We start from the raw sequence: 21,799 nt of genomic DNA on the forward strand, positions 1-21,799 counted from the left end.
CTTAATTTACTTTGCTTTAGGGCATCTCTAGCCGAACCCCTATCCTATAACTCCTGAAATGCTCCCCCAAACCATAAGTCCTCAAACATGAGTAGTTAAGATAGGGGCAGACCTAACTGAACCCCTATATTTAACTCCCTAATTTTCTTTGGACTAATTCTTCCACCCCTTGTCACATACAATTCAAACAATTGCATGGTGTTTCATCAATCATTTGAATGACTCAAATTCACCATATGCAACAATTCAACCACAAACATACATGTAGTTCATCTGGTCGAAACAATTCAAATTAACACATGCATATACTTCATCAAATAGCCATCAAATCAATCTAGTTTGATCCAAAAAACCACAACATGGCATGTCTTATGTCGTGGACCAAGCCCTATCAAATGCATACTACACTAACTCAAGTACTAACGTGCTCATCACCACCACGGGCACCACCATGTCCACCACCATCACCACTACGGCCGACCTCTAATTGGGCCAAGATCTCCCCATGAGTGAATTCCCAATACCTCCTTGCCGTGGAATCAATCGTGCTCAGGTTCATGAACATGATAGCATGCTCTTTGGCCTTCTTCTTTTTTGCAAGCCTCTCATCCTCGAGTGCAATCCTCCGCTCCTCCGCTCCCACCTTCTTTGCTTTCTCCATCAACTTTGCTCTCCACTTCTCATCCTCCATGAGCTTGAGCTCGTTCCACCTCGCCGCCTTTTCTTCTTTGCATTTGGTCGCCAAAGCTTTCTTGGTCTCAATCATAGCACAAAGCTCCTCTTTGTAGGCGCCGCCGCCTCCATTCTTCTTCCTCTCTCTTGCAATCTTTTGCCCATCCGGCCTTTTGTGAGGATTTTCATCCTCCTTGTCATCGGCTTCAACGAATATGCTAATTTGTGACCTCTTTGGCGTGGTTTCGGAATTCCTCCGGATCCACTTCTCATTGCCAACTAGTTCCTTGTAGCAATGGTACAATGTGAATGCCTTGCCGCCGCCCTTTTTGTTGCGTTGTTTGTATAGCTCTTGGATGGGAGGCCCATCGTGGTTGGCACCCCACTCGGTGGTGCATGGTTGACCTGATCAATGCAACCGGACCATCGGTTGCATTGCTCTTGGATCACACTCCACCGGTGGGAAAGTGAGCCTCGAGTGCGGCGGGGAATGGACGGTTACATTTTACAATAGTAGTCTTCAATCCTACTCCAAAACTTCTCTTTTGTTTGACTCATACAATCAAGGCATTCATCCAAGCAAAGTACAAAGCAATGTCCTCTTCTTGGTCGTACTTCATTGTCCTTGACCTCTTGGTGCTTGATTGTGTCTCCATGGGATCATCGACCTCCACTCCGGGATCATCCTCCTCCTCGCTCTATTGTTCTTGATCATACCGCGCACCATCATAATCGAGATCGTCAAAGGCTGAGTATGTGTGGTGCATCCAATTGAGACATGAAAGTTGCAACATCATGCTCCTCCACACTACAATCAACAACAACAAGCACATCACAAGATCGCCGCCGCAAACCATCACCAATATCCTTCGCAAAAAAGAAAAGCACAACTTTACCTCTTGGGTATTGTCGTCGAACACTTGGTGGCCATGGACCTCGGCCGCGGCTGCGACGGCCTAACGTGCCGGAGGAGGAGATGGGGGTTGCCGAAGAAGGGCAGCTAGGCACCGGACGTGGGGAAGGCGTCGGCGTGGACGCCTTTACTTTTCTTTGCCCCCGCCTTGGTGAGGGCCTTCCCGGCCGCCGTCGGCTTCCTCGCCCGCTTTCCATCGGCCGAAGCACTGGTCATCCATCTTCGCGGCTGGCGCGGCCTTGCCGCCGACCTTTGTTCACGGCACGGATCCGCTTCCTTGACGCGGACGGTGACACGGTGGTCGGCTCCGGCGGCTTAGCGTGCGGGCTTGAGGAGGAGGTTTGCGGTCCCATTCCTGTCGGAATCGGGGTTTCCAGTGACTAGTGGCGACATTGCGCGGCGGTGGCGGGAAGACGAGGTGCCGCATGCGCGATTTAGGAGGGGTGGAAATTTTGCTGAGAATTGGTTGTGGCCACTTAAAAACGAGAGAGTTGGCAAGGTTTGGGAGTTTTGAGGAGTTAGCTGGATAAGAGTTGGGCTAGGTGTGGTTAACTCCTCAAAAGAGAATATTTTGAGGAATTAACCCTTTTTAAGGGATCGGCTAGAGATGCCCTTACTCTGATTACTTTTACTTGCTCTCTTCTCTTTTTGGTTTTCACATGTTTCTGTTGGCTTTCATCTCTAGCCTACCGTCGTATCATTGAGGGTTCTATAGGCCTTGTTTCAAAATATGTGTTGCAGTTGTTCCTAACTTTCTGTGCTTAGTCACATCTCTAACATTCAGTTATGACTTTATGCACAAATTTGAAGTTGCAAGGCAACATTATATTAATTAACAAATATAAGCTGCAAGCAAGTGGCCGGATGTAATTGAACTACTCGTGCCAATATTGCAGGTATTGGCTTACCTGCTGCTGTCAGCGTCTTCAGCAGCGCTTTCTCGCAATGATGTGTGGGTGTCTAGATTTGGCGTGGATCAGTTCGCCAAACTTATCAATGCCTCAGGCTCAATGGCGTTCTTAGCTTTCATTGCACTTGGTCTGAGCTCCATCATCTCTGCTCATCGTGTATTCAGCTCAATCCCTTAAACCTGTGGTGTGCATTACTGATGTAAATATTATGCTCTAGATGTACGTTGGCATGCCACCTGTGTGACCCTTTTTCTCTGCAACTTATGTTGCTGGTTGTGTCGCAACCACACATTAAATTCAAGACAGACTGTTCAAACACGGGTGGATGTACAAGTATATGAGCTTACTAACTTGGGGACCTATGATTCTGTAAGAAAATGTTATAGAGCCCTAAGGGATTAAAAGGCGTTATGGGTGGCCACTGCAGTGCCAATGATATGTTCCTGTATTTGGTGAAATTTTCCATTGATTCCTGTATGTGCTGAAATTGTCCATGTGATTCCTGTATGTGGTGACATTTTTCATGTGAATCCCGTATGTTAGTACATCTAGTTCTCCACAGGTGAGCTTAGCTTGGTGAAATTTCAGCATAGGAGTTCATAAGTAAGCAGTGCCAGTGACATATTGAGGTTAAATGCTGACAGTTTCTTTTAACTTGGGTAAGAGGTAGCAGGTTGTAATTGTATTGTAATTATAAAGACCGTATGGACACTTAATCTCTTCACCTCTAGGGCTTGTTTGGAAAATTGTTTCATAAAAAGTTTTGTACTTGGTTCAGATTACAGGGCTGTTTGGTTTGTGACTAACTTTGCCAAAGATTGCCACACCTAAGGTTAGACAAATTTGACCAACTTAAATGAGTATTTGGTTCCAGCCACACCTTAGTCAAGCCATACTTGGGCCCCACATGACATACATATAAAAATGTGGCAAGATCCTTTAGGCTTGCCAACTTGTGGCTCTCATTTTGATGAACTAAATGAGTAAAGCTTAGGCAATCTTGGCAAAAATATGTGGCAAAATGTGGCAATGCTAGGCCTAGAACCAAACTACTCCTACATACCAAGACTTTACCCAGAAATATCATTCTTACTAACTTGTCCAGAAAAGAGAAAATTGCTAAATTCCTTTGTTAGCATTTCCATAGGCCTAATTCATAGTGTTGTGATATATTGGCCTCCTTTTTTCATCAGTTCAAACTTTTGAAGTAACGGGTCGAAGCATGAGTTCAATAAATGCTTTATTTTTAATTTCTAAGTAAATTGTCATGGTCATCTCCGAACTATCCGTATCTGTTTACCTAGTTTTCATCTTCTGGCCCATGTGTGTGGTCATTCATTTCTGTAGGCAAATTCATAAAGCTTTATTCATCCAGAAATAATGTTTACATGGACAAGTACATGACCATAGGGCTGGCCAAATCAGACATGGCGATCAAACCCTAGACTATGAGCGTACTTTTGAGAGGCTGTGAGCTTCAAAATTAATGTTTGTAAGCTCATGGACGAAACTACATGAATTGAAAGCTGAAGAGTGTTCTTTGATTTCCTGTATGATTGCAGCATAGCAAGCTGCGGATCCTTGCTCGATATCATCGATCACCACCTTACAATCTAATGCGATGTGTATCCGCTGGACATAAAGATGTTCCGCAAGGGCTAGTGCTTCTCTTGCGGCAAGACCCTCCAGTGTTGCCGGATCGTTAATACCACTTTGTTTTTTTATTTTTGACTTTGAGATAGTTTTTTTTCTTTTGAGTTCTTTTGAGATTTTTAGCACTTTTTGAGATACTTATTAATACCACCACTTTTTTTTTGACCGCATTTTTTTTTGAGACCGCATATTAATACCACCACTTGACATGGAAGGGGCCTCACAGTTCGGTCCAAGGGCACCAAACAAACAAGGCGCCATCGTTTTCGAGGCCCAGGCCCAGGCCCATCTACTCCTGAAGGCACGGGCACCGGAAGGAAGAAGCGCAGCCGCGCCGCGCAGACAACACCACCCTACTCCAGCGTCGACGCCGTCACGCCGCCAGCCCGCCGTCCCTGAGCAATGGAGTCGAGGAAGCCGCAGCGCTCCGCTCTCGTCGACAGCTATGTGGTAAATCCTCCATCCTTTCCTTGGATATCCCAGCATCTCGCTCGCTATCTCCGCGGATTTCGACTAACTCCCCCGCCTCGCCGTCGACGCTCAGGTCCCCGGCGACGTCATCCTGGACCTCGCCGATATGACCAACCAGACCATCAAGCTCGGCGCCGGTCTGCGCCAGGTAAAACATCCCGTGTTGTAAAGTGGGAATCGGCTGCCCCTTCCGAGGTTTAGGGATTAGGGTTTTAATGGGGGTTCATTTTGGGTAACGAGGCTTACGGTTCATTCCTGGGGGCTCGCAGGATTGTGACACTATCCAGGCAACTAGTGCTGGGAGGCTTCGACTGTCCAAGCCCAACAAGTACTGGGTGGAGAACTCCCAGAAGAGGGTGAGTCCTCTGGTTTGCGCTCATAGATGCTTTTTCACACTATAGAAATTGTTCCTATGTAGGATATCGTATGTGTGACTTTTATCTCTGCTTGAAAGAAACCGTTGAGATTTATCATTGCTATGATATGAGAATGTGAAATTCTTGAACAGGTATGCTCACTTTGTATATTGTAGCCACCATATGCTGTTTTTTCATGTAACTAATTTTTCTCACACTTCATGCTCATGGTTTGACTGAAGGAAATTTATGCTGATATTCCTATGTTGTGACCCTTGCTACCAATATCACTAAACTAATGTGGAAGCTTAAGTGCCACTATTGTGGACTGGGTCATGTTAATACAATGCTACGCAACTTCCAGCACTGATGCACACTAACATTCATTTGGAATTGTCATGGACTCATAGTTACCTTTCAAGTATGCAGTGTATATGTATTGTTCCGGCCTTTGTTTTGGATCAAGTTTCAACTCTTCATTGCTTGAGCATGTTAGTTTCTCTTCAGCTTTTTCAAACACAGTTAATCAGTTTGATAAACTCCAAACATTACCTTGTCTCCCTCTGTAAGGGAGTATATGAGATTGTGCATAGTATGCTTTTTCAGTGTTCAGTCTCCTTGTGTTCTGTTTCAATGACTGCCTATTCATACAATGCTTGTTGTTTTTTTGGCAGTATGTACCTTCTGTAGAAGACACGGTTCTTGGTATTGTAGTTGACACCAAACCAGATGTAAGTATACATTTGCCTTTAGAAGTACTTCCAGCTCGATTTCTAGTCTTATGATCGCTTTTATAACCATCTTATTATAAATCTGATGACATCCTCCCTGTTATTACAATTGAAATATACTCCCTCCGTTTCTAAATATAAGTCTTTCTAGAGATTTCAATATGAACTACATGCGGATGTATATAGACATATTTTAGAGTGTAGATTGACTCATTTTGCTCCGTATGTAGTCTATATAGACTTATATTTAGGAACGGAGGGAGTGTATCTAAAGTCAAAATGAGCATTCGCGAATTTTACCATAGGACGGTGACCAGAAGCATAATTTTAAATGTTACTTTAATTAATTTATTCTGTATGCGTATGATGTGTTCTTATGGATTCTTTCCCTTCTGCTGAGCTGGATTTGGTTATTCCAGAACTTCTTGGTGGACATAAAGGGGCCTAATTTGGCCTTTTTACCAGTTCTCTCATTTGAAGGTGGTACAAGGAGGAACATACCAAAGTTTGAGGTATGGCATTGAGTCATTAATGGTTGTAGAACCTTTTCTTTCCAATTATAGGTTATTTTGTGTGAAGCACACAGTGCTGTTCTTCCTTTATTGGCCATCAAAGAAGGAACCATTTTTAATAGTTACTAGGAAAATGCCCGTGCATTGCAACGGGGATACACTAACGAAACGGGATGCCATGATAGAAAAATGTTGGCATGGTAGCAAAATTGTGGAAGAAAATGCTGCACCATGGCAACGAGAACGGGTCGTAACAGCAGAAAACCATCAGTTGTATAAGTTCCACTGACGTGCTTGTGCTCCTCATCTTCCTTCGCCGTCGACGCTCGCATAGTCGCCGGCGTCCGAATCCATCGCTAAGGCAGCTTTTATGCGGTCCATGCAATTGTTGATGCTCTAGCTCGCCATGACCTTTGTCAGTTGGCCATTCGCGCCACCTCAGCCTCAATATGGACTGAGCATCGCCGCCATCACCGTAACCTTCTTGATTCGTATGGGGATGACGGTCATGGCTGCGGGTTCAACCGTTCAAGTGCATTGAAGCATTTATAGTATATCATCCAGGCCCGGGGTCTAAACAGCGAAAACCCAATGGAGTGCATACAACATGGAAATGCAACATTTTAACTTCTAGTCGCTATTAGTTTTGTATCTACCCTATTGAAATGCAATATCCAGAACCCTAGTTTTTGTTTTTCTTTAGTATTACTTGGGCTCATTTTCGTAGTCTATTTTTTCCTTTAGTGTTGACTGAGATAAAACAAAGCGAACATATGGACATGCTTATGAATCATCCTTCCGTGCATTGTCCTCTGGTTCCGAGTACACCTTGTCGTTGAAGTATGCTGCCAAGGTTCAAAGTGCTGTGGTTCCAGTAGCCGCCCACCCGGCTGTGGAACACGCCCATCGTACTGCACGCCTCCGAACTTGGTGACAACTGATGACAGACGGCAGCATGCGTGGGGCTCCCTGCAGACTGTTCGCCACCTGGGAGCCGCAGATGTGGACCGCATATCCTGCAGGTTCCATTGTGGCCACGTAGCGAAGCTCCATGCAGATCTCGTGGTGGTCGCATGGCATGGCGCGTATGTGATTTTTTAGGAGTCTAAAAATGATGGCAGGGAAGGTGCTGAAGGCCTGCGCCGTCGGCTGCTTGGTGCCATGGTGACCAGAGTGGCAAGTCAAGGTCCAGCCGGCACGGGGAGACGCGGGCCGGCCGGCCACGACATGGCGAGTTCCTGTGGGAGGCGATACTTTGTTTAATTGCTCGAATCAAATCTGATCGGGGGATTGGGTGGCGATCTCTTCCTTCCAAGAGAGATGTGCTTCCAACTGGTGATCATAACATGAGGCGAAGAAAAAGAGGAGAAAATGAAAGAGAAGAGATCTTTCCTGTTCATTTGGTGCAGGTGGGGAGGGGCGGACGACGAAGAGGGATGGAACGGGGAACACTAAGTTTCTTTAGACAGGAGAGATTTACCGTATTTTTAGTTGGCCATTGAACTTTAATTATTTTTCTTTGAGTAGCTATTTGCATATCATATGTTTTTTCTTATAAAATTAACATGAATTCATTGATTGGATCAAATTATTATGTATCTTAGTAGATACTGAAATCTTACATGGTGCAATTTTTAGTTTTTTCTTTATCTTGTATGGAGTGCATACGTTTTTATGCAAAATATAGGGTTTGATAATTGAATTTCGAATAGTGTTGAGCTGTTTTAATTTGTGATGCATTTTTGTCATTTTTTGGGTCAATTTCACTTGTTTGTTGATTCCGATCTGTCCTCAGTCGTTACATTGAAATAGCCGCCCCGTTATGTAGCTTCAAATTCATTACATGCACTCAATGATGTTTGTGTTGTAACAATTTGTCAAATACTGGATGCGGGTGTTATACTTAAGTAGGGATTATATGCCTTAAAAATATGATCTCAGCTTGTAATGATTCCGAAAGGTTGCAGTTTCTGTGCCTAATATTCAGTTTCCTTCCTTGAGCTTGATGCATGGTTATTATAAATACTTACTGTGTGTTTTCTCCTGCAGATTGGTACATTAATATATGCCAGAGTGGTGAAAGCAAATAGCATTATGAATCCAGAGCTTTCATGCATGGATGGTAACTTGCTAATTTCATAATTCAGTGTTTCTATGAGTTTCAAAATTAGAAGTTCAAAAATACATCATGTTGGGAATCTTGGCTCATATGGCTGTGAGATCTTGGAGTACAGTGTTTTGTGCCAAACTGTTGCATTTTTGTTTCCTTGTACTGCTATCCAAATATAATGATATGGACTATCTTTTACAGCAAGTGGAAAAACTGCTGAATTTGGTCAACTGAAAAGTGGTTATACGTTTGAAACATCAACTGGCCTGGCAAGAATGTGAGATGAACGCATGCCATAATCTTTCAGTAATGTGCTAGTATTACTATTCTCCTTCAATATTTATTATGTTGATTACTTGTAGGCTTTTAAGTTCCCCAACATGTCCACTTCTAGAGGCCCTTGGGAAAAAACTATCATTTGAGATAGCTGTTGGACTGAATGGTCGAGTATGGGTATGCTTCTGATATAATCGTGTTTTTCTTTCTCTTTTGAAAACTTGGAAATTATTAATGCATGTTGTGCTTGTTAATTGCTTATATTACCCTATTTATGTCCTGTAGGTGAATGCTCCTTCGCCAAGTAATGTCATCGTTGTATCAAGTGCAATTAAAGAATCAGAATCTTATAGTCGCTTACAACAAAAAACCATGGTGGAAAAACTCCTGGCTAAACTGTCATGATGGTAAGTCAGCACATAGTTATTCAAACTTATAACGTGGGGTGGCACCTCATTCTCATTAGTGTGTACCGGTAAATACTCCCTCCGTATCAAAATATAAGACATTTTTTGACCATCATAGTGTTAAAAACGCCTTATATTTTGATAGAGGGAGTAATATATGACCAGTTTTTTCTCCTTGGAAAATGCATTGCACTGTGCTGAATATTTTGATTGCTGCAGTTCTCACTGAGCTTTATGCATTTGTCAACAGTGCACCTATTTCATGCACCTGCATAAGGAGAACAACAGGACAACATCATTTTACATGTTTCAGAATTTATACAATTATTAAATAGACTTTTGAGTCGCGAATACATAGCTTCTACTTCCTCCGTTCCTAAATATAAGTCTTTTTAGACATTTCAAATGGACTACAAAATACGGATGTATGTAGACATATTTTAGAGTGTAGATTCACTCATTTTGCTCCGTGTGTAGTCACTTGTTGGAATCTCTAAAAAGACTTATACATTTGGGAACGGAGGGAGTACATATGGTCAGCAGCATGCGAACCATTTGTACATTTAAATGTAGACTTCTTGATCGCAAATGTTAATTCTTCCCTTTTTTTTCTTCACTGGATCAATGGACACCGAGACATAACTATTGCTTCATCACGGAGCGATATCATAATCTATTCCACTGGGTTAAGGAGAAGATTGCACTGCATGTTTCATGTCTGCTGTTGTTGATTGAGAAGTGTTGGAAAATTTGACTGCATCTTCCCTTGCAGGGAGCAGGACATAATCAGGCACTGTAAAAGGATTCTGAATTATTGTTTGTCAAACGCCGCAGATGATTCTGCAACTGGAAAGATGGCTAGTCATTATCATGCACCTTACCAAGGAATAGTAGATGGGATGGCATGTAAAATAGACGCGTTAAAGTGGTTGGTGCTTTTTGATGATGCAGGGGCTAAAGCAACCGGTTGATTGGTAAACGTTCTAAATCACCGGGTGGATGTTGTACTTGCGGATACATGGTTTCTTAGCTTTGTAATATGCTACTGTAAGAGATTTGCACAAGGCTGCGTGTGCTGCTCTATTAGAAGATGATTGATGGATGTTACTCCTATATTTTATAAATTTATGGTGTGAAACTATCACACTGAGCTCTGTAAGCAAAATCAGCTGAAGTCCTGCTCAATGATATGGCGCATGATTTCACGTTTCTTGACACGAAAACGTAGCAGAACTGGTTTGTACTGATCCGGCAATTACAACTTTTAGACACTCGCTCCCGCGCCTGAGATGCGATCGTCCAACGGCTCGCAGGTGGCTCTGGAACATTTTACAAAGAAGCCCCTCAAAAGTTTAGGAATTGCGCGCAGGTACAGCAGCCTCTTAGATGCGTTGGATCTGAGATCCAACGGCCCAAAACCCGTATACCCTAGGTCTCGTTATCACCTGAAACTTTCCTGCAGATCACAAGCGCGCAAACGTGACGCCTCCCGATTCCCCAACAAACTGTCCACCCTCTCCGTCCCGCGCTGCGCCATGCACAGGCAGGTCGGCACCGTCCGCTTGCCCGAATGCCCAGCCGACACGCAGACACGGGACACGGAGTCCCAACGCACCGCCAGCCACGGCGCTCTCTCTTGATGCATTTTTTGCTTCCCGTCGGCACCTTCCGGGCCTCGGACTTGTCGTCCTTATCCCAAATTCTCTCTCGTTTTTTTATATAGTTGAAATGAAATTCTGTCTCGCTTTTAAATCCCTTCCTTTCTTTTCTGTGCGACGGACGATCATGTGTATGGCATGCACGGCCCCTCTGACGGCGACGTGTGTGTGCACGCAATCTCGTTCTGAAACCGGCCGCGGCTGCGGCTTTCGATTCGCGTCGGACAACACAAGAGCATCAGCATCACGCGCCCATCGCTTGCTCGCCTTTCCCCTCCCTCTTCCCCGCCCCCCCTCGGCTTCCCCTCGGCTCCAGCAAAGTTCCTCCAGTCCAGACTACTCCCGGTGAGCGCCCTTTCCCTCTTTCCCGATCTCGCTTCTCCGTGCGTTCGCGGCTGCTTTTCCCTAGCTGTCTGGCAGGCTGCCCACGAATTTCTTAGACAGAGATTAGTAGATTTCCCGGCCCCGGCCGGGGGAAGATAAGGATAGTCTCCTTCGGCGAGGTGGTAGCTTGTCTTTTTTTTTCTTTTCTTTTTGCTGACAACGTGGTAGCTTGTCCTTGTACATGTTTGGTAGTTCGGTGGTTGCTGGTACTCCCTCCGTTGTTCACAAATAGTGTAAGATGTTTTGGTCTTTTGGACATTTCAATATGAACTACGTACCGACTGAAATGAGTGAACAAACGCACTAAAACGTGTCTATATACATCCGGTTCAGGAAATAGTTAGAATATCTTATACTCCCTCCGTCCCAAAATAAGTGTCTTGACCCCGTCGCAAAATAAGTGTCTTGACCTTAGTACAACTTTGTACTAAGACACTTATTTTTGGGACGGAGGTAGTATTTGTCGATGGAGGGAGTATGTCGAGTTGAGCTGATCTGTAATCCGAGTATCGGACTAATTATTATGTACTCCCTCCGTCTGGAATTACTTGTGTCACATAAATGGATGTATCTAGACATATCTTTAGTTATTGATATATCCATTTTTATCCATTTCTGTGACAAGTAATTCGGAATGGAGGGAGTAGGTGTTTACGTTTTTTTTGTTCTTCTAAAGCGACAAGTGACCACGGTCACTACCATTATCCCATTGATCGCGAGTTTGAGGCTTTGAGCAGTGGTTCATGGTCTATGGCAGCACTACTTTATATGTTTTAGATGATGTTGATCATTTTTTATTAGGATTGAAAAAAGCAAATCTGTTTAGTTTGACTAACTGATGCTTAACGCCACGTGCTGCTGCTGTTGGGATCTCCTGAAGCTGCTACATTTTAAAATAAATGAGTAAAATGCTGTCACTCTTTTCTCTGTTCCTAATTAATTGTTTGGCAATTCTCAATTTCCAGGTTGGAATTAGGTCCCGCTGAGTGCCCCCAGCCATGAGTTGCGGGAGGTATACCATACCAGCTAGTCTCTTATTTTTCTGTATCTCAACTGTAGTTCTGCTACAACATTATGAGTTCATAACATTTTGACATGTGATGCTGATGGCAGATCTGAAAACACTACCAGAAAATGTAGGACGCGTTCAACACCTGGTGAAACGATGTATCTCCATACTGCCGATGCTAAAAAGATCACCCACTACCAATCTAATCTGCCAACAACAATGGATCGCGATATCGGTGCCTACCCTGTGAAGCACCACTTTCCATCTCCTATAGTTTCTTGGATAGAAGACCTTTCTAGCTTTGGCGATGCTCCTTTTAGCCATGATACTGAATACGTGGATGATCAATCAACACCTTCATTCGGGCAGTCTTCTGCATCTAACAATTTGCATGACATGCAAATAGTACGTTTTGTTTTCATTTCTCATCCCCTTCACTGAGTGTGTGCGCTTCCTAGGAGCATGTGAAGACAGTCAAGTTTTAGATAAGATCGCTGATGTATGTGTGTCTTGCAGTCAGTGAGATTGACAGACGAATTCATGGAACTTGCAAAGGAGAATACAAGCAATAATCTAGAGACCTGTGGAATTCTTGGTGCTTCATTTGTAAGTGCAGTTGGGAGAAGAATTAGATAGATTTACCAATGTCACCACTGATAGTCTTGCTATATTCACATTTGCATCTTCATTTTTTACATTTATTTGCAGAGGGATGGAACTTACTATGTGACAACATTGATCATTCCAAAGCAAGAAGGAACTGCTCACTCAGTATGTCAGTAACTGTATGGTTTGGGGAAAAAAGACATTATTTTGTTTAATTTGTCATTTTACCTTTTAACATATCATTTGTCATCTTACTTTAATGTGTCTTGCTTCCATTTATCTATATGAATCTGCCTGTTTCCAAATGCAGTGTCAAGCTTCTAACGAGGAGGAGATACACGCCGTATTATCAGAGCAGTCACTTTACCCTGCAGGGTGGATACATGTAGATATCTGAACATTTCCATACTTCATCGAATTCAGTTTTCTGTTGGTTTAATATTGTAAATGAAATAAATACACATGGCTAGCCTACATCATATGGTCTAAGAACATTAGGTATGATGAGATAAAACTGTATCAGTGTATCCAGTGTTTAGTGCCAAGTTAGGGTGTGTAATCTGAATTTCCTGTCTTCTGATTTGAAACTAGCATTATTTTTTGAAAAAATTTATCACAGGAGGTAAGAACATAAATATTTAAGATATATATTCATAATAGTTACCATTGAATATCCACTGTTACTGTGAATAAAAGCGTGAATATAGCCTCCACCACTTAATAATATACTGCAATTGTGGCCATTGCTGCAGCCAATATAAAACTATTGTGTTCGTCAATTCTAATACATTTGAAAGAAGATTGACATAAAGCACAATTAATACCAATATTTTTCTTATAGAAAACACACTGAACTTAGTAGCATGGAACCCATCTTTTTATACCAAAACTTGTTACTTGAGCATATGCTTTCTTAGTGTGCTTAGATGCAGTAACTACTGTAATTTACTAACAGTTAGTTGACAATTGACATTTTGCTTTGTCTTTTCCAGACTCACCCTTCACAAACATGCTTTCTATCGTCGATCGATTTGCACACTCAATTCTCTTATCAGGTATCTAAATAAGTTTTGTTGATGTTTATGAATTAAGGATATTGTTTCTTTTTATGAAAATCCTCCAGTCTCATATACCATGGACATCCTCCATGAGAAATTCAGCTAGAAATTATATTTGCCGAATCCTTCAACCACTAGAGTAGCTAACAAATATGATTTTAATCTGTATGCAACAACGCACATTTGAAACTTTTGAGTTATTGGTATGACAGTGCCATATCTGATGATCGAACCACTTAAGGGGCTTGTATGCTGCTGGGCATAAAATGTATAAAATAATAAGTTCGCTCTCAAAATGCTGAATAGAAACAATCACAAGTTCACCAATATTAACTCCGAAAGGCACCATGTCATCTGCACACATGGTCTATCCTTTATTGAGTAGGGGTTGACTTGCTGTCACTTGTTAGGCCTTTGAGCTGATACTTTATCTTCAGATGGGAAAATCGCATATTGTATGGTATAGTTGAAAGGTTGTCACCTAACTTTATATCAGGATAGACCAGCCAAGTTAATGCAAATTTACAGAAGCATGACCTAACTGAGTTGGTGTGATTGTTGTGTTCTCCCTGGTTTGCACTAGCGAGCCAACATTGATAAAAACATGTACGATTCGTTTGGATGTCTGTATTGAGCCCACTGAATTGAAATGGGATGCAATACCAAATTAACCAACGCATTGGGATGTGTGGTGGGAGACGGCTGGGGGTTGTGAGGTGGGAGATCGCCGCTCTCTTCTGTGCCTGCCCCTTCCTTTCTTCATTTATGTTCGGGGCAAGTGAACTGGTACCTTTTGCGGGAGCGAAACAATTGAGAGGATTACTGACCGTCTCTGGCTTGGTAACAAGGGAGAGAGCATGCAATTGTGAGAGAGTCGAGATCAGAACTGAGGCAAGTTTCCAGGAGTCAATACGGTGACCATCCAAACAGCCGTATTGGAGTCTAGACAACACCAATTCACGATTCCAGGGTTGAATACAGACATCCAAACGCAGCAGTAGTCTTATTTCAGAATTGCTGGCTTGTGTAACAATCTGTCGGGAGACGACCGTGTGCTTTATTTGACCTGCTTTTCATGCTGTTATCACTTTTACATAGAAGTATCAACTTTATGCAGGTCATGTTACCAGAAGCTGTTGCGATTGTTGCTGCTCCCACCGATCCTACTAGGCATGTGTTTTCTTGCTTAAAATTACAACAGTTAACATGCAGTGGCGGGTCATTCATTTTATTGTTATACCTAATTGCCCGCGGTGATGCCACCTGGCTAATAATAGTAGAATAAAGTCTGAAAGTCTGTCTGCTGTTTGCAAACATTCCAGGAGCTATGGTATATTCAGGTTGACAGATCCAGGAGGCATGGATGTGCTCAGGGAGTGCAGTGAGAGTGGGTTCCATACTCACCGAGAGACGACGGATGGCGGTCCAATATATGAAACCTGCACCAACGTGCATTTCAAACCTAATTTGCGGTTTGAGATTGTCGATCTGCGTTCTGGTGCGTGACCAATCAGGCATACCCTCTGGCATACTGTAATATGTAAGTATGTGATGTGGCGCATATGCCATAGATGATGATAGATCTTACCGGTGACTGTTAGTCAGCTTGATGGGCGTGTTAAGAAATGGTGTTACCAACCTATGATGTCAACTATTCCCTAACTCTTAACTGTTCTGTTGTAATGTGGTGTGCCTGAAAAAACAGCCACGCTCGTCTAATGTATTTTATGTACTACTCCCTCCATTCGCAAATATAAGTCTTTCCAATATAGTCTACATATGGAGTAAAATGAGTGAATCTTACCTAAAATACGTCAATATTCATCCGTATGTAGTTCATATTAAAATCTTTAAAAATACTTATATTTAGGAACGAAGGAAATAGATACTTGCCAGTGCTTTGCGACAAGGTCATAAATATTTTAGTAGGTTAGCATGTGATGTACCTGCTCATGTTAGTGTGATTTTGTAAAAGAATGGCAATTTTTATTTGCTAAGCATTTTCTTTATCAAAGAACACAATAATTTTATTTGGCAAGTCAGTAGGAGGTGGAACAATTAATGGGCTTGTCATGAAAAACCAGTAAAAGCCGAAGATGAGAGGAGAACAAGCAAGAAAGGACAGAGGAAGGAGAAAGGGAAAGTAAAGTATCATGAGATCGCATCACTAACGCCTTCAGATGTGACCTGCGAGGCATTCAAGGTAGGATACCCGAGGAGCATGGGGCCAACGATGGTGGATCCGGCAAGGCATGGACTGCAGGAGGCGGACAAGGTGGAGGTAGTTCGCCAGATAGTTTATCGGAGGACGGCGACGGCGATCGGCCATGGAAAGGACCCCTCCCGAGGGCAAGTCTCCCGAAATTGACCTTATTGGATTTCTTCAAGCCGGATCCTTGGACAGTGGTGCATAGAAAGAACAATAGGCGTCTGGTGGTGGTGTTGGGACATGTTGGGCCGACAACAGTCCAGGCGGTCGTGGGCTCCGCCCTCTAGCGAGGGATGGACGGGAGGTGGCCAAGAACGCCGGTGTGCAGGGCGCAGGCCGTGCGCGCGACAATGTTACGATCTACTAGTGATTTGGGCGAGAGTGGAAGGGGATTTCACAAGCTAGGGTTTGCAATCGAGATCTGGCAAAGGGAATATGTTATAGTATATCTCCTTTCAGAGGAAAGCCTTTAGGTATACAAGTTTAAGAGATAATTCTCAACAGAATAGAATGGCCTACACACGCTGGCTGTTATATAGCCTTGACAACGGTAAAATGAAAAATAGTAAATGACACTGGTGAAACGTTATAGTAACTCGGCGAGCTTTGCGAGCCGTTGGATCTTCTTAACCACGATTCATCTGGATCGTTCACTATCTAAAACCCGAAAGATAGCTGAAACTGTCGATGGTTATGACAATGCCCTCCCAAAAAACTGAAATTGTCCTCAAGTTTCTTTGCGCCAACCCTCAACTGTCACCTTGAAGAAAGATGGGAAAGTATGCTTAATAAAATCCGCGTCTTCCCGAGTAGCGTCATCGGAAGGAAAATTCTCCCACTGTACTAACCGCTGCACCACTGGGAGGTTCTTCCTGGGGATTTGCCTTGTCTGAAGAACGAACAACGGAGCTTGATGAATGGTGCAATCAACATTGACCAACAGGAGATCTTGACAGGGAACCACCTGGGGACCAATGTGTCGCTTGAGCTCACTTACATGGAATACTGGATGTATTTTTGCTTCACTTGGAAGATGCAAATGACATGCCACATTTCCCACTTTGTGAAGTACTCGAAATGACCCATAAAACTTGCTCTGTAGCTTGATGTGTGTTTTGATACCGAAAGCATTTAATCTATAGGGTTGCATCTTGAGGTATACCATATCACCAACCTCAAATGATCTCTCTGTCCGCTTTCTGTCAGCAAACTTCTTCATATGTTGCTGAGCTTTATGGAGATTATGTTTCAGTGTTGAAAGGAGTTCTTGTCTGTCAGTTAGCAGTTCCTTGGCCTCCGAGTCATGTATTACATACTCACTGATCTGAGGAGGAGAATATCCATACATGGCTTCAAATGGAGTTTTCTGAAGAGAAGAATGAAAGCAACTATTGCACCAATATTCTGCCATAGTGTGCCCATTGCTTTGGATGCTCAAAAGTTAAACAACACAGGTAATTTTCAATACATTGGTTCAATCTCTCTGTTTGTCCATCCGACTGAGGGTGGTAAGCTGAGCTGTACCTAGGATCAATTTTGTGAGCAGAGAAAATATCTTTCCACATCTGACTAGTGAAAATTTTATCTCTGTCAGAGACAATAGAAATAGGAGGGCCATGTAACCTGATGACAATGTCAAAAGCTTGGTCCACATGTTTCACAGAAAATGGATGAGCTAGAGTCATGAAGTGGGCAAATTTGGTTAACCTGTCCACCACCACAAAGATCACATCCTTTCCATTTGATTTGGGCAATAAATGCGTCCATGCCATATCAGGAATATGTAGAGAGTCCAACATACCAGGGTAATGAAATGTTTCTCCTTTATTCTTTTGGCGCACAACACACTCAGTGACCTACTTGTCCATGTCAGCCTTGAGACCAGGCCAGTATTTTTTTCTTAATCCTTTCATAAGAGACTTTTCTACCAGAGTGCCCTTCCCCAAAGCAGAAGAATGTAATGCACTGAGTAGTTTAGCTTTGAGCTCTCCATCATTTCCTATGTATTTTTTTCCTTTATGTCTGATCAACCCATTGTGTAATGTGTCATTTTGATCAGTATGGCCAGGTGATAATAGCAATTTCTCCAACAATTCCTTGCATTTGTTATATTTTTCATAGGATTTCTCCACTTCCTCAGTCCATTTAGGAGTAACTAAGGAAATATCATTCAATTGTCCTTTTCTGGACAGAGCATCAACTACCACATTATCTTTCCCTTTTTTATATTCCAACTTAAAATCAAACTCCAACAGTTTCATCATCAACTTGTGATGAATACCAGTTGTCAACTTCTGATCAGTCATGAACTTCAGACTCTGATGATCTGTTTTAATAATAAGTTTGTTGCCCACTAGATAGTGTCTCCATCTCTTGAGAGCTTCTACAACAGCCAATGCTTCCTTCTCATATGTGGATAATGTAGCATTTCTAGGACATAATGTTGAGCTATAATAAGCAAGGGATTCTCCTTGTTGCATTAATACTGCCCCCAACCCAATTCCTGAAGCATCAGTTTCAATTACAAAAGGAACTGAAAAGTCTAGAAGAGCCAATACATGAGCAGTTACTACAACTTGTTTGAGAGCTTGGAAAGCAACATCCTGTAGTGTTGTCCACTGGAAACAACTTTCTTAAGACTGTCATGTAATGGTCTTGCAATAAGACCAAAATCTTTGACAAATCTTCTTTAGTAACCACATAGTCCTAGAAAACTCCTTAATTGAGTTACTGTTGTGGGAGTGGCCCACTCAACCACAGCAGCTACCTTAGCTGGATCAGTAGCAACTCCTTCACCAAAGATGATATGTCCCAGGTATTCAACCTAATTCACAGCAAATAAACATTTTCATAGTTTGACAAACAATTTCTCCTTTTTCAGTACTTCCGAAATGATCTCCACATGTTTGATGTGTTCTTCCAATGCTTCACTGAAAATTAGGATGTCATCAAAGAATATCAGTGTGAAAACTCTGAGATATGGAGCCAGAATGCTGTTCATGAGTGCTTGAAAAGTCCCTGGAGCATTTGCAAGACCAAAAGGCATAACAAGGTATTCAAAATGACCAAAATGAGTAATGAAAGCTGTTTTATGAATATCTTTTTCACTCATTCTGATTTGGTGATAACCAGATCTTAGATCCAACTTGGTGAAAAATTTAGCTCCATGCAGCTCATCCAACATATCCTCAATAACAGGAATAGGGAATTTGTTTTTAACTGTTAGAGCATTGAGCTTCCTGAAATCTTAGCAGAGTCTCCAAGTATTGCCTTATTTAGCTACTAATATAGCAGGAGCTGCATATGGACTTTGGCTTTCTTTGATTACTCTGTTGAACAACAATTTTTGTAGATGTTCCATTTCATGTCTCTGTCTGTGTGGAATTCTATAAGGTCTAGAGCATGGTGGCACTGCTCCAGGCTGCAAAGGTATCTCATGATCAAATTTTCTCATAGGTGGAAGTTCTTCAGGTTATGCAAATAAATGAGAGAATCTCTAAAGTAATTCCTGCATTGGAACAGGTATGTTGGGCAGGGATAAAAATTTGTAGTTATTGTGATGTTCAATAGGTGGTTTTTCCTCATTTTCATTTGTCAAATTTTGTACAGTGCTTTGCTGTACAGTTTTTTTTGCAACAATCCTGACTTGTGCAAGTTCTGCCACAGTCTGCTATTTGGCAGGTTTGGGCACAGTGGAGTTAGTAAGATAGAGTGCAAAACCAGTAGCTCCTTTCAAGAGCATTTTGTTCATTTCCTATGCATCAACCTCAGAAGCATTTGTGACGGTGTCACATGCAGGTATTGTAACCCTTGTTTTTCTATAATTGCATACAATGATTCATCTTTGGATATGACCAAAGGAAGTAGGGCTGTGTTTAGCCAGCCAATCACAACCCAACACTACATGTCCTGGAAGTTCCAAAATTCTGAATGTCTACAGAAATTTGACCTTGTTAGCTGTGAAACAGGTTTCAGGAATATAAGCGCCTGAGCAAAGTTTCCCTCCCCCAGCCACTGACACTGATATGGACTTATCTTGCAATATGGTACAAGATGTTTTAAGAGCAAATTGCAAATTCATAAATGTTGAATTTCTCCCAGAGTCTACTAATGCCAAAACTTGTTTTCCACCAACTTGTATAAGTATTGAAATTGAGTTCACACTTTTAGGGTCCATAGCTTGGGCAGATATCCTCATACACTTTTCTTGAATAGGTGGCTGCTCTTCTTGTTCATCATCATTGTTTGTTGTCTGCTCATCAGTTAGCTCTGCAGGTTCCTCACCAGTTAACATATTTATAACTGGTGCTTCCTTGCACTTATGGCCATGAAACCAAGCATCACCACACCTCCAACACTTGCCTAGTTCTCTCTACTTCTGAAACACAACTGGTGTTTTAGTGTCAGTAGTTTTGCTGTCAGAACCCACTGTCTTGAAGGCATTATAAGGAGTTTTTTGAACTGTTGTCATAAGCAGATGAGTAATTTTTCTTTGGAGGTAGTGACTGCCCCATATCTATAGCCAACGAATATGCTTGTGTCAAAGTAGGAGGCCTTAATGGTCTTAGCTGAAATTTGATATGTGATCTCATTCCATTAACATAACATTTGATAAACCATTGTTCAGAGAGTGCAGGGTTTTCCAGTTGCATTTCCTCCATGAGGTCCTAAAATATTTCAGTGTATTCACTAATGCCGAGGTTGTTAAGTTTCAGTGAATTAAACCTTTCAGTCAAATCATAAGAGCTAGTGGGAGAAAATCTGTGTAAAACTTCACAGAATTGTGGCCATGTATACTGTTTCTTTATAATGCCAGACCTTCTCAACCAATTATCAGCCTTTCCTGTCATATATAATTGGGAAAGTGGGACTTTATAATCTGATGGTGCTCCAGCCATCTGAATTTTTTTCCACACTGCCTAATCCAACCACCAGGATTGTCTCCATCAAATTTTGGAAATTCCATTTTGGGAGCTTTTGTGATATTCTTGAGGAACTGGGCCCTCGTTTCTTTTTCATAAGTTCTCCCATACTCAGTCCAGAAATCTTTCCCCTCTTGCACATTTGCAGTCTGAAAAAGTGATGTGCGAGCAGTTTTCATTTGAGTTGTATGAGAAGCTCCTTCAGAAGAAATATCCTGCATATTAGGCTTGGTAAACCCTGGAGGTCCAGCATGCTGCCCCACATTGATAGGTGGTAAACATTGAGCATTGAGAGCTGTATATTGCCTTGTCTTCTATTGTTCCAACAATAATCTCTTCCTTAATTCTTCAGTTAAGGGTCAGTTGACAGTGTCATGACTTTCCTTCTGCAGTTCACCATTTTTCTACACAGCTGTTAACTGATCTGGCCTTCTTGTTACCTGTTCTAGAGCTTGAAGATCTGGTTGGGTAACACTTGCTGTTCCCTGATTACCAAGTGTCTTCAATACGCCAGTAATTGTAGACAGTTGTTCACTGAGAGAAAATATTGCTTTCTGCACTATCGAAAGGACCGAATTCATATCATCTTGCTTAGCATTTGAGGTCTATACCTCCTTTCTCAACATATCTATTTCCCGCAACCCAGTTGTCTCTTCTTTGTTTGTCAACACATCTTCCTTAAGCTGCAACCGTTTAGCAGATCTGTCTCGTCGATACTTGACTTCGAATGACCCATGATCTAATTCAGTGGAGAGGAATTTTACTACCGCACTAGTGCAGCAACCCGAACCACTTATTAGATCCTGCTGCCACCACAGAGATCCGCCTCCAAATTAGCACCACCCAAGCACGTACCTGGAATTTCACCACCAGAATAGTATGTTCCGGCAACCAGTACTGCCGTCCGAGCTACCGACGAATTTTGCTCTGCCGCCTGTGCC

General features: G+C 42.4%; 3 protein-coding genes across 3 annotated transcripts in view; all 3 read left to right on the forward strand.

Annotated features, from left to right (window-relative positions):
• Positions 1–2,973, forward strand: part of LOC119276455 (CASP-like protein 4A3) — a 5,038-nt gene extending 2,065 nt beyond the window's left edge. Inside the window, exon 3 of the mRNA XM_037557505.1 lies at positions 2,482–2,973. Coding sequence (XP_037413402.1) covers positions 2,482–2,673 — 192 coding nt within the window. The 3' untranslated portion in view covers positions 2,674–2,973. The remainder of the gene's footprint in view (positions 1–2,481) is intronic.
• Positions 2,974–4,440: 1,467 nt separating this feature from the next.
• Positions 4,441–10,180, forward strand: LOC119276456 (putative exosome complex component rrp40). The gene is made up of 10 exons (XM_037557506.1): positions 4,441–4,599; positions 4,694–4,768; positions 4,890–4,976; positions 5,651–5,707; positions 6,127–6,219; positions 8,269–8,341; positions 8,531–8,606; positions 8,692–8,782; positions 8,891–9,012; positions 9,785–10,180. The coding sequence occupies exons 1-9, from the start codon at positions 4,552–4,554 to the stop codon at positions 9,008–9,010; spliced, it is 720 nt and encodes a 239-aa protein (XP_037413403.1). The 5' UTR covers positions 4,441–4,551; the 3' UTR covers positions 9,011–9,012; positions 9,785–10,180.
• A 625-nt stretch (positions 10,181–10,805) lies between these two features.
• On the forward strand, positions 10,806–15,471 carry LOC119276457 (AMSH-like ubiquitin thioesterase 2). Its single transcript, XM_037557507.1, has 9 exons — positions 10,806–11,015; positions 12,020–12,066; positions 12,168–12,468; positions 12,580–12,669; positions 12,772–12,834; positions 12,980–13,054; positions 13,662–13,724; positions 14,845–14,897; positions 15,050–15,471. Exons 2-9 carry the CDS (start codon positions 12,053–12,055, stop codon positions 15,231–15,233), a joined length of 843 nt encoding a protein of 280 aa, XP_037413404.1. The 5' UTR covers positions 10,806–11,015; positions 12,020–12,052; the 3' UTR covers positions 15,234–15,471.
• Positions 15,472–21,799: the final 6,328 nt, after the last annotated feature.

Source organism: Triticum dicoccoides, chromosome 3B, assembly GCF_002162155.2.
Source record: "Triticum dicoccoides isolate Atlit2015 ecotype Zavitan chromosome 3B, WEW_v2.0, whole genome shotgun sequence".
Taxonomy (NCBI): domain Eukaryota; kingdom Viridiplantae; phylum Streptophyta; class Magnoliopsida; order Poales; family Poaceae; genus Triticum; species Triticum dicoccoides.

Bases quoted from the DNA above. Each gene is read 5' to 3' on its own strand.
- LOC119276457 (XM_037557507.1), top strand. The intron at 12,670-12,771 runs GTAAGTGCAGTT...ATTTATTTGCAG, and splicing joins GAATTCTTGGTGCTTCATTT to AGGGATGGAACTTACTATGT. The intron at 13,055-13,661 runs GTAGATATCTGA...TGTCTTTTCCAG, and splicing joins ACCCTGCAGGGTGGATACAT to ACTCACCCTTCACAAACATG.
- LOC119276456 (XM_037557506.1), top strand. From the start codon at position 4,552: ATGGAGTCGAGGAAGCCGCAGCGCTCCGCTCTCGTCGACAGCTATGTG. The intron at 5,708-6,126 runs GTAAGTATACAT...TGGTTATTCCAG, and splicing joins TAGTTGACACCAAACCAGAT to AACTTCTTGGTGGACATAAA. The intron at 8,342-8,530 runs GTAACTTGCTAA...TATCTTTTACAG, and splicing joins AGAGCTTTCATGCATGGATG to CAAGTGGAAAAACTGCTGAA.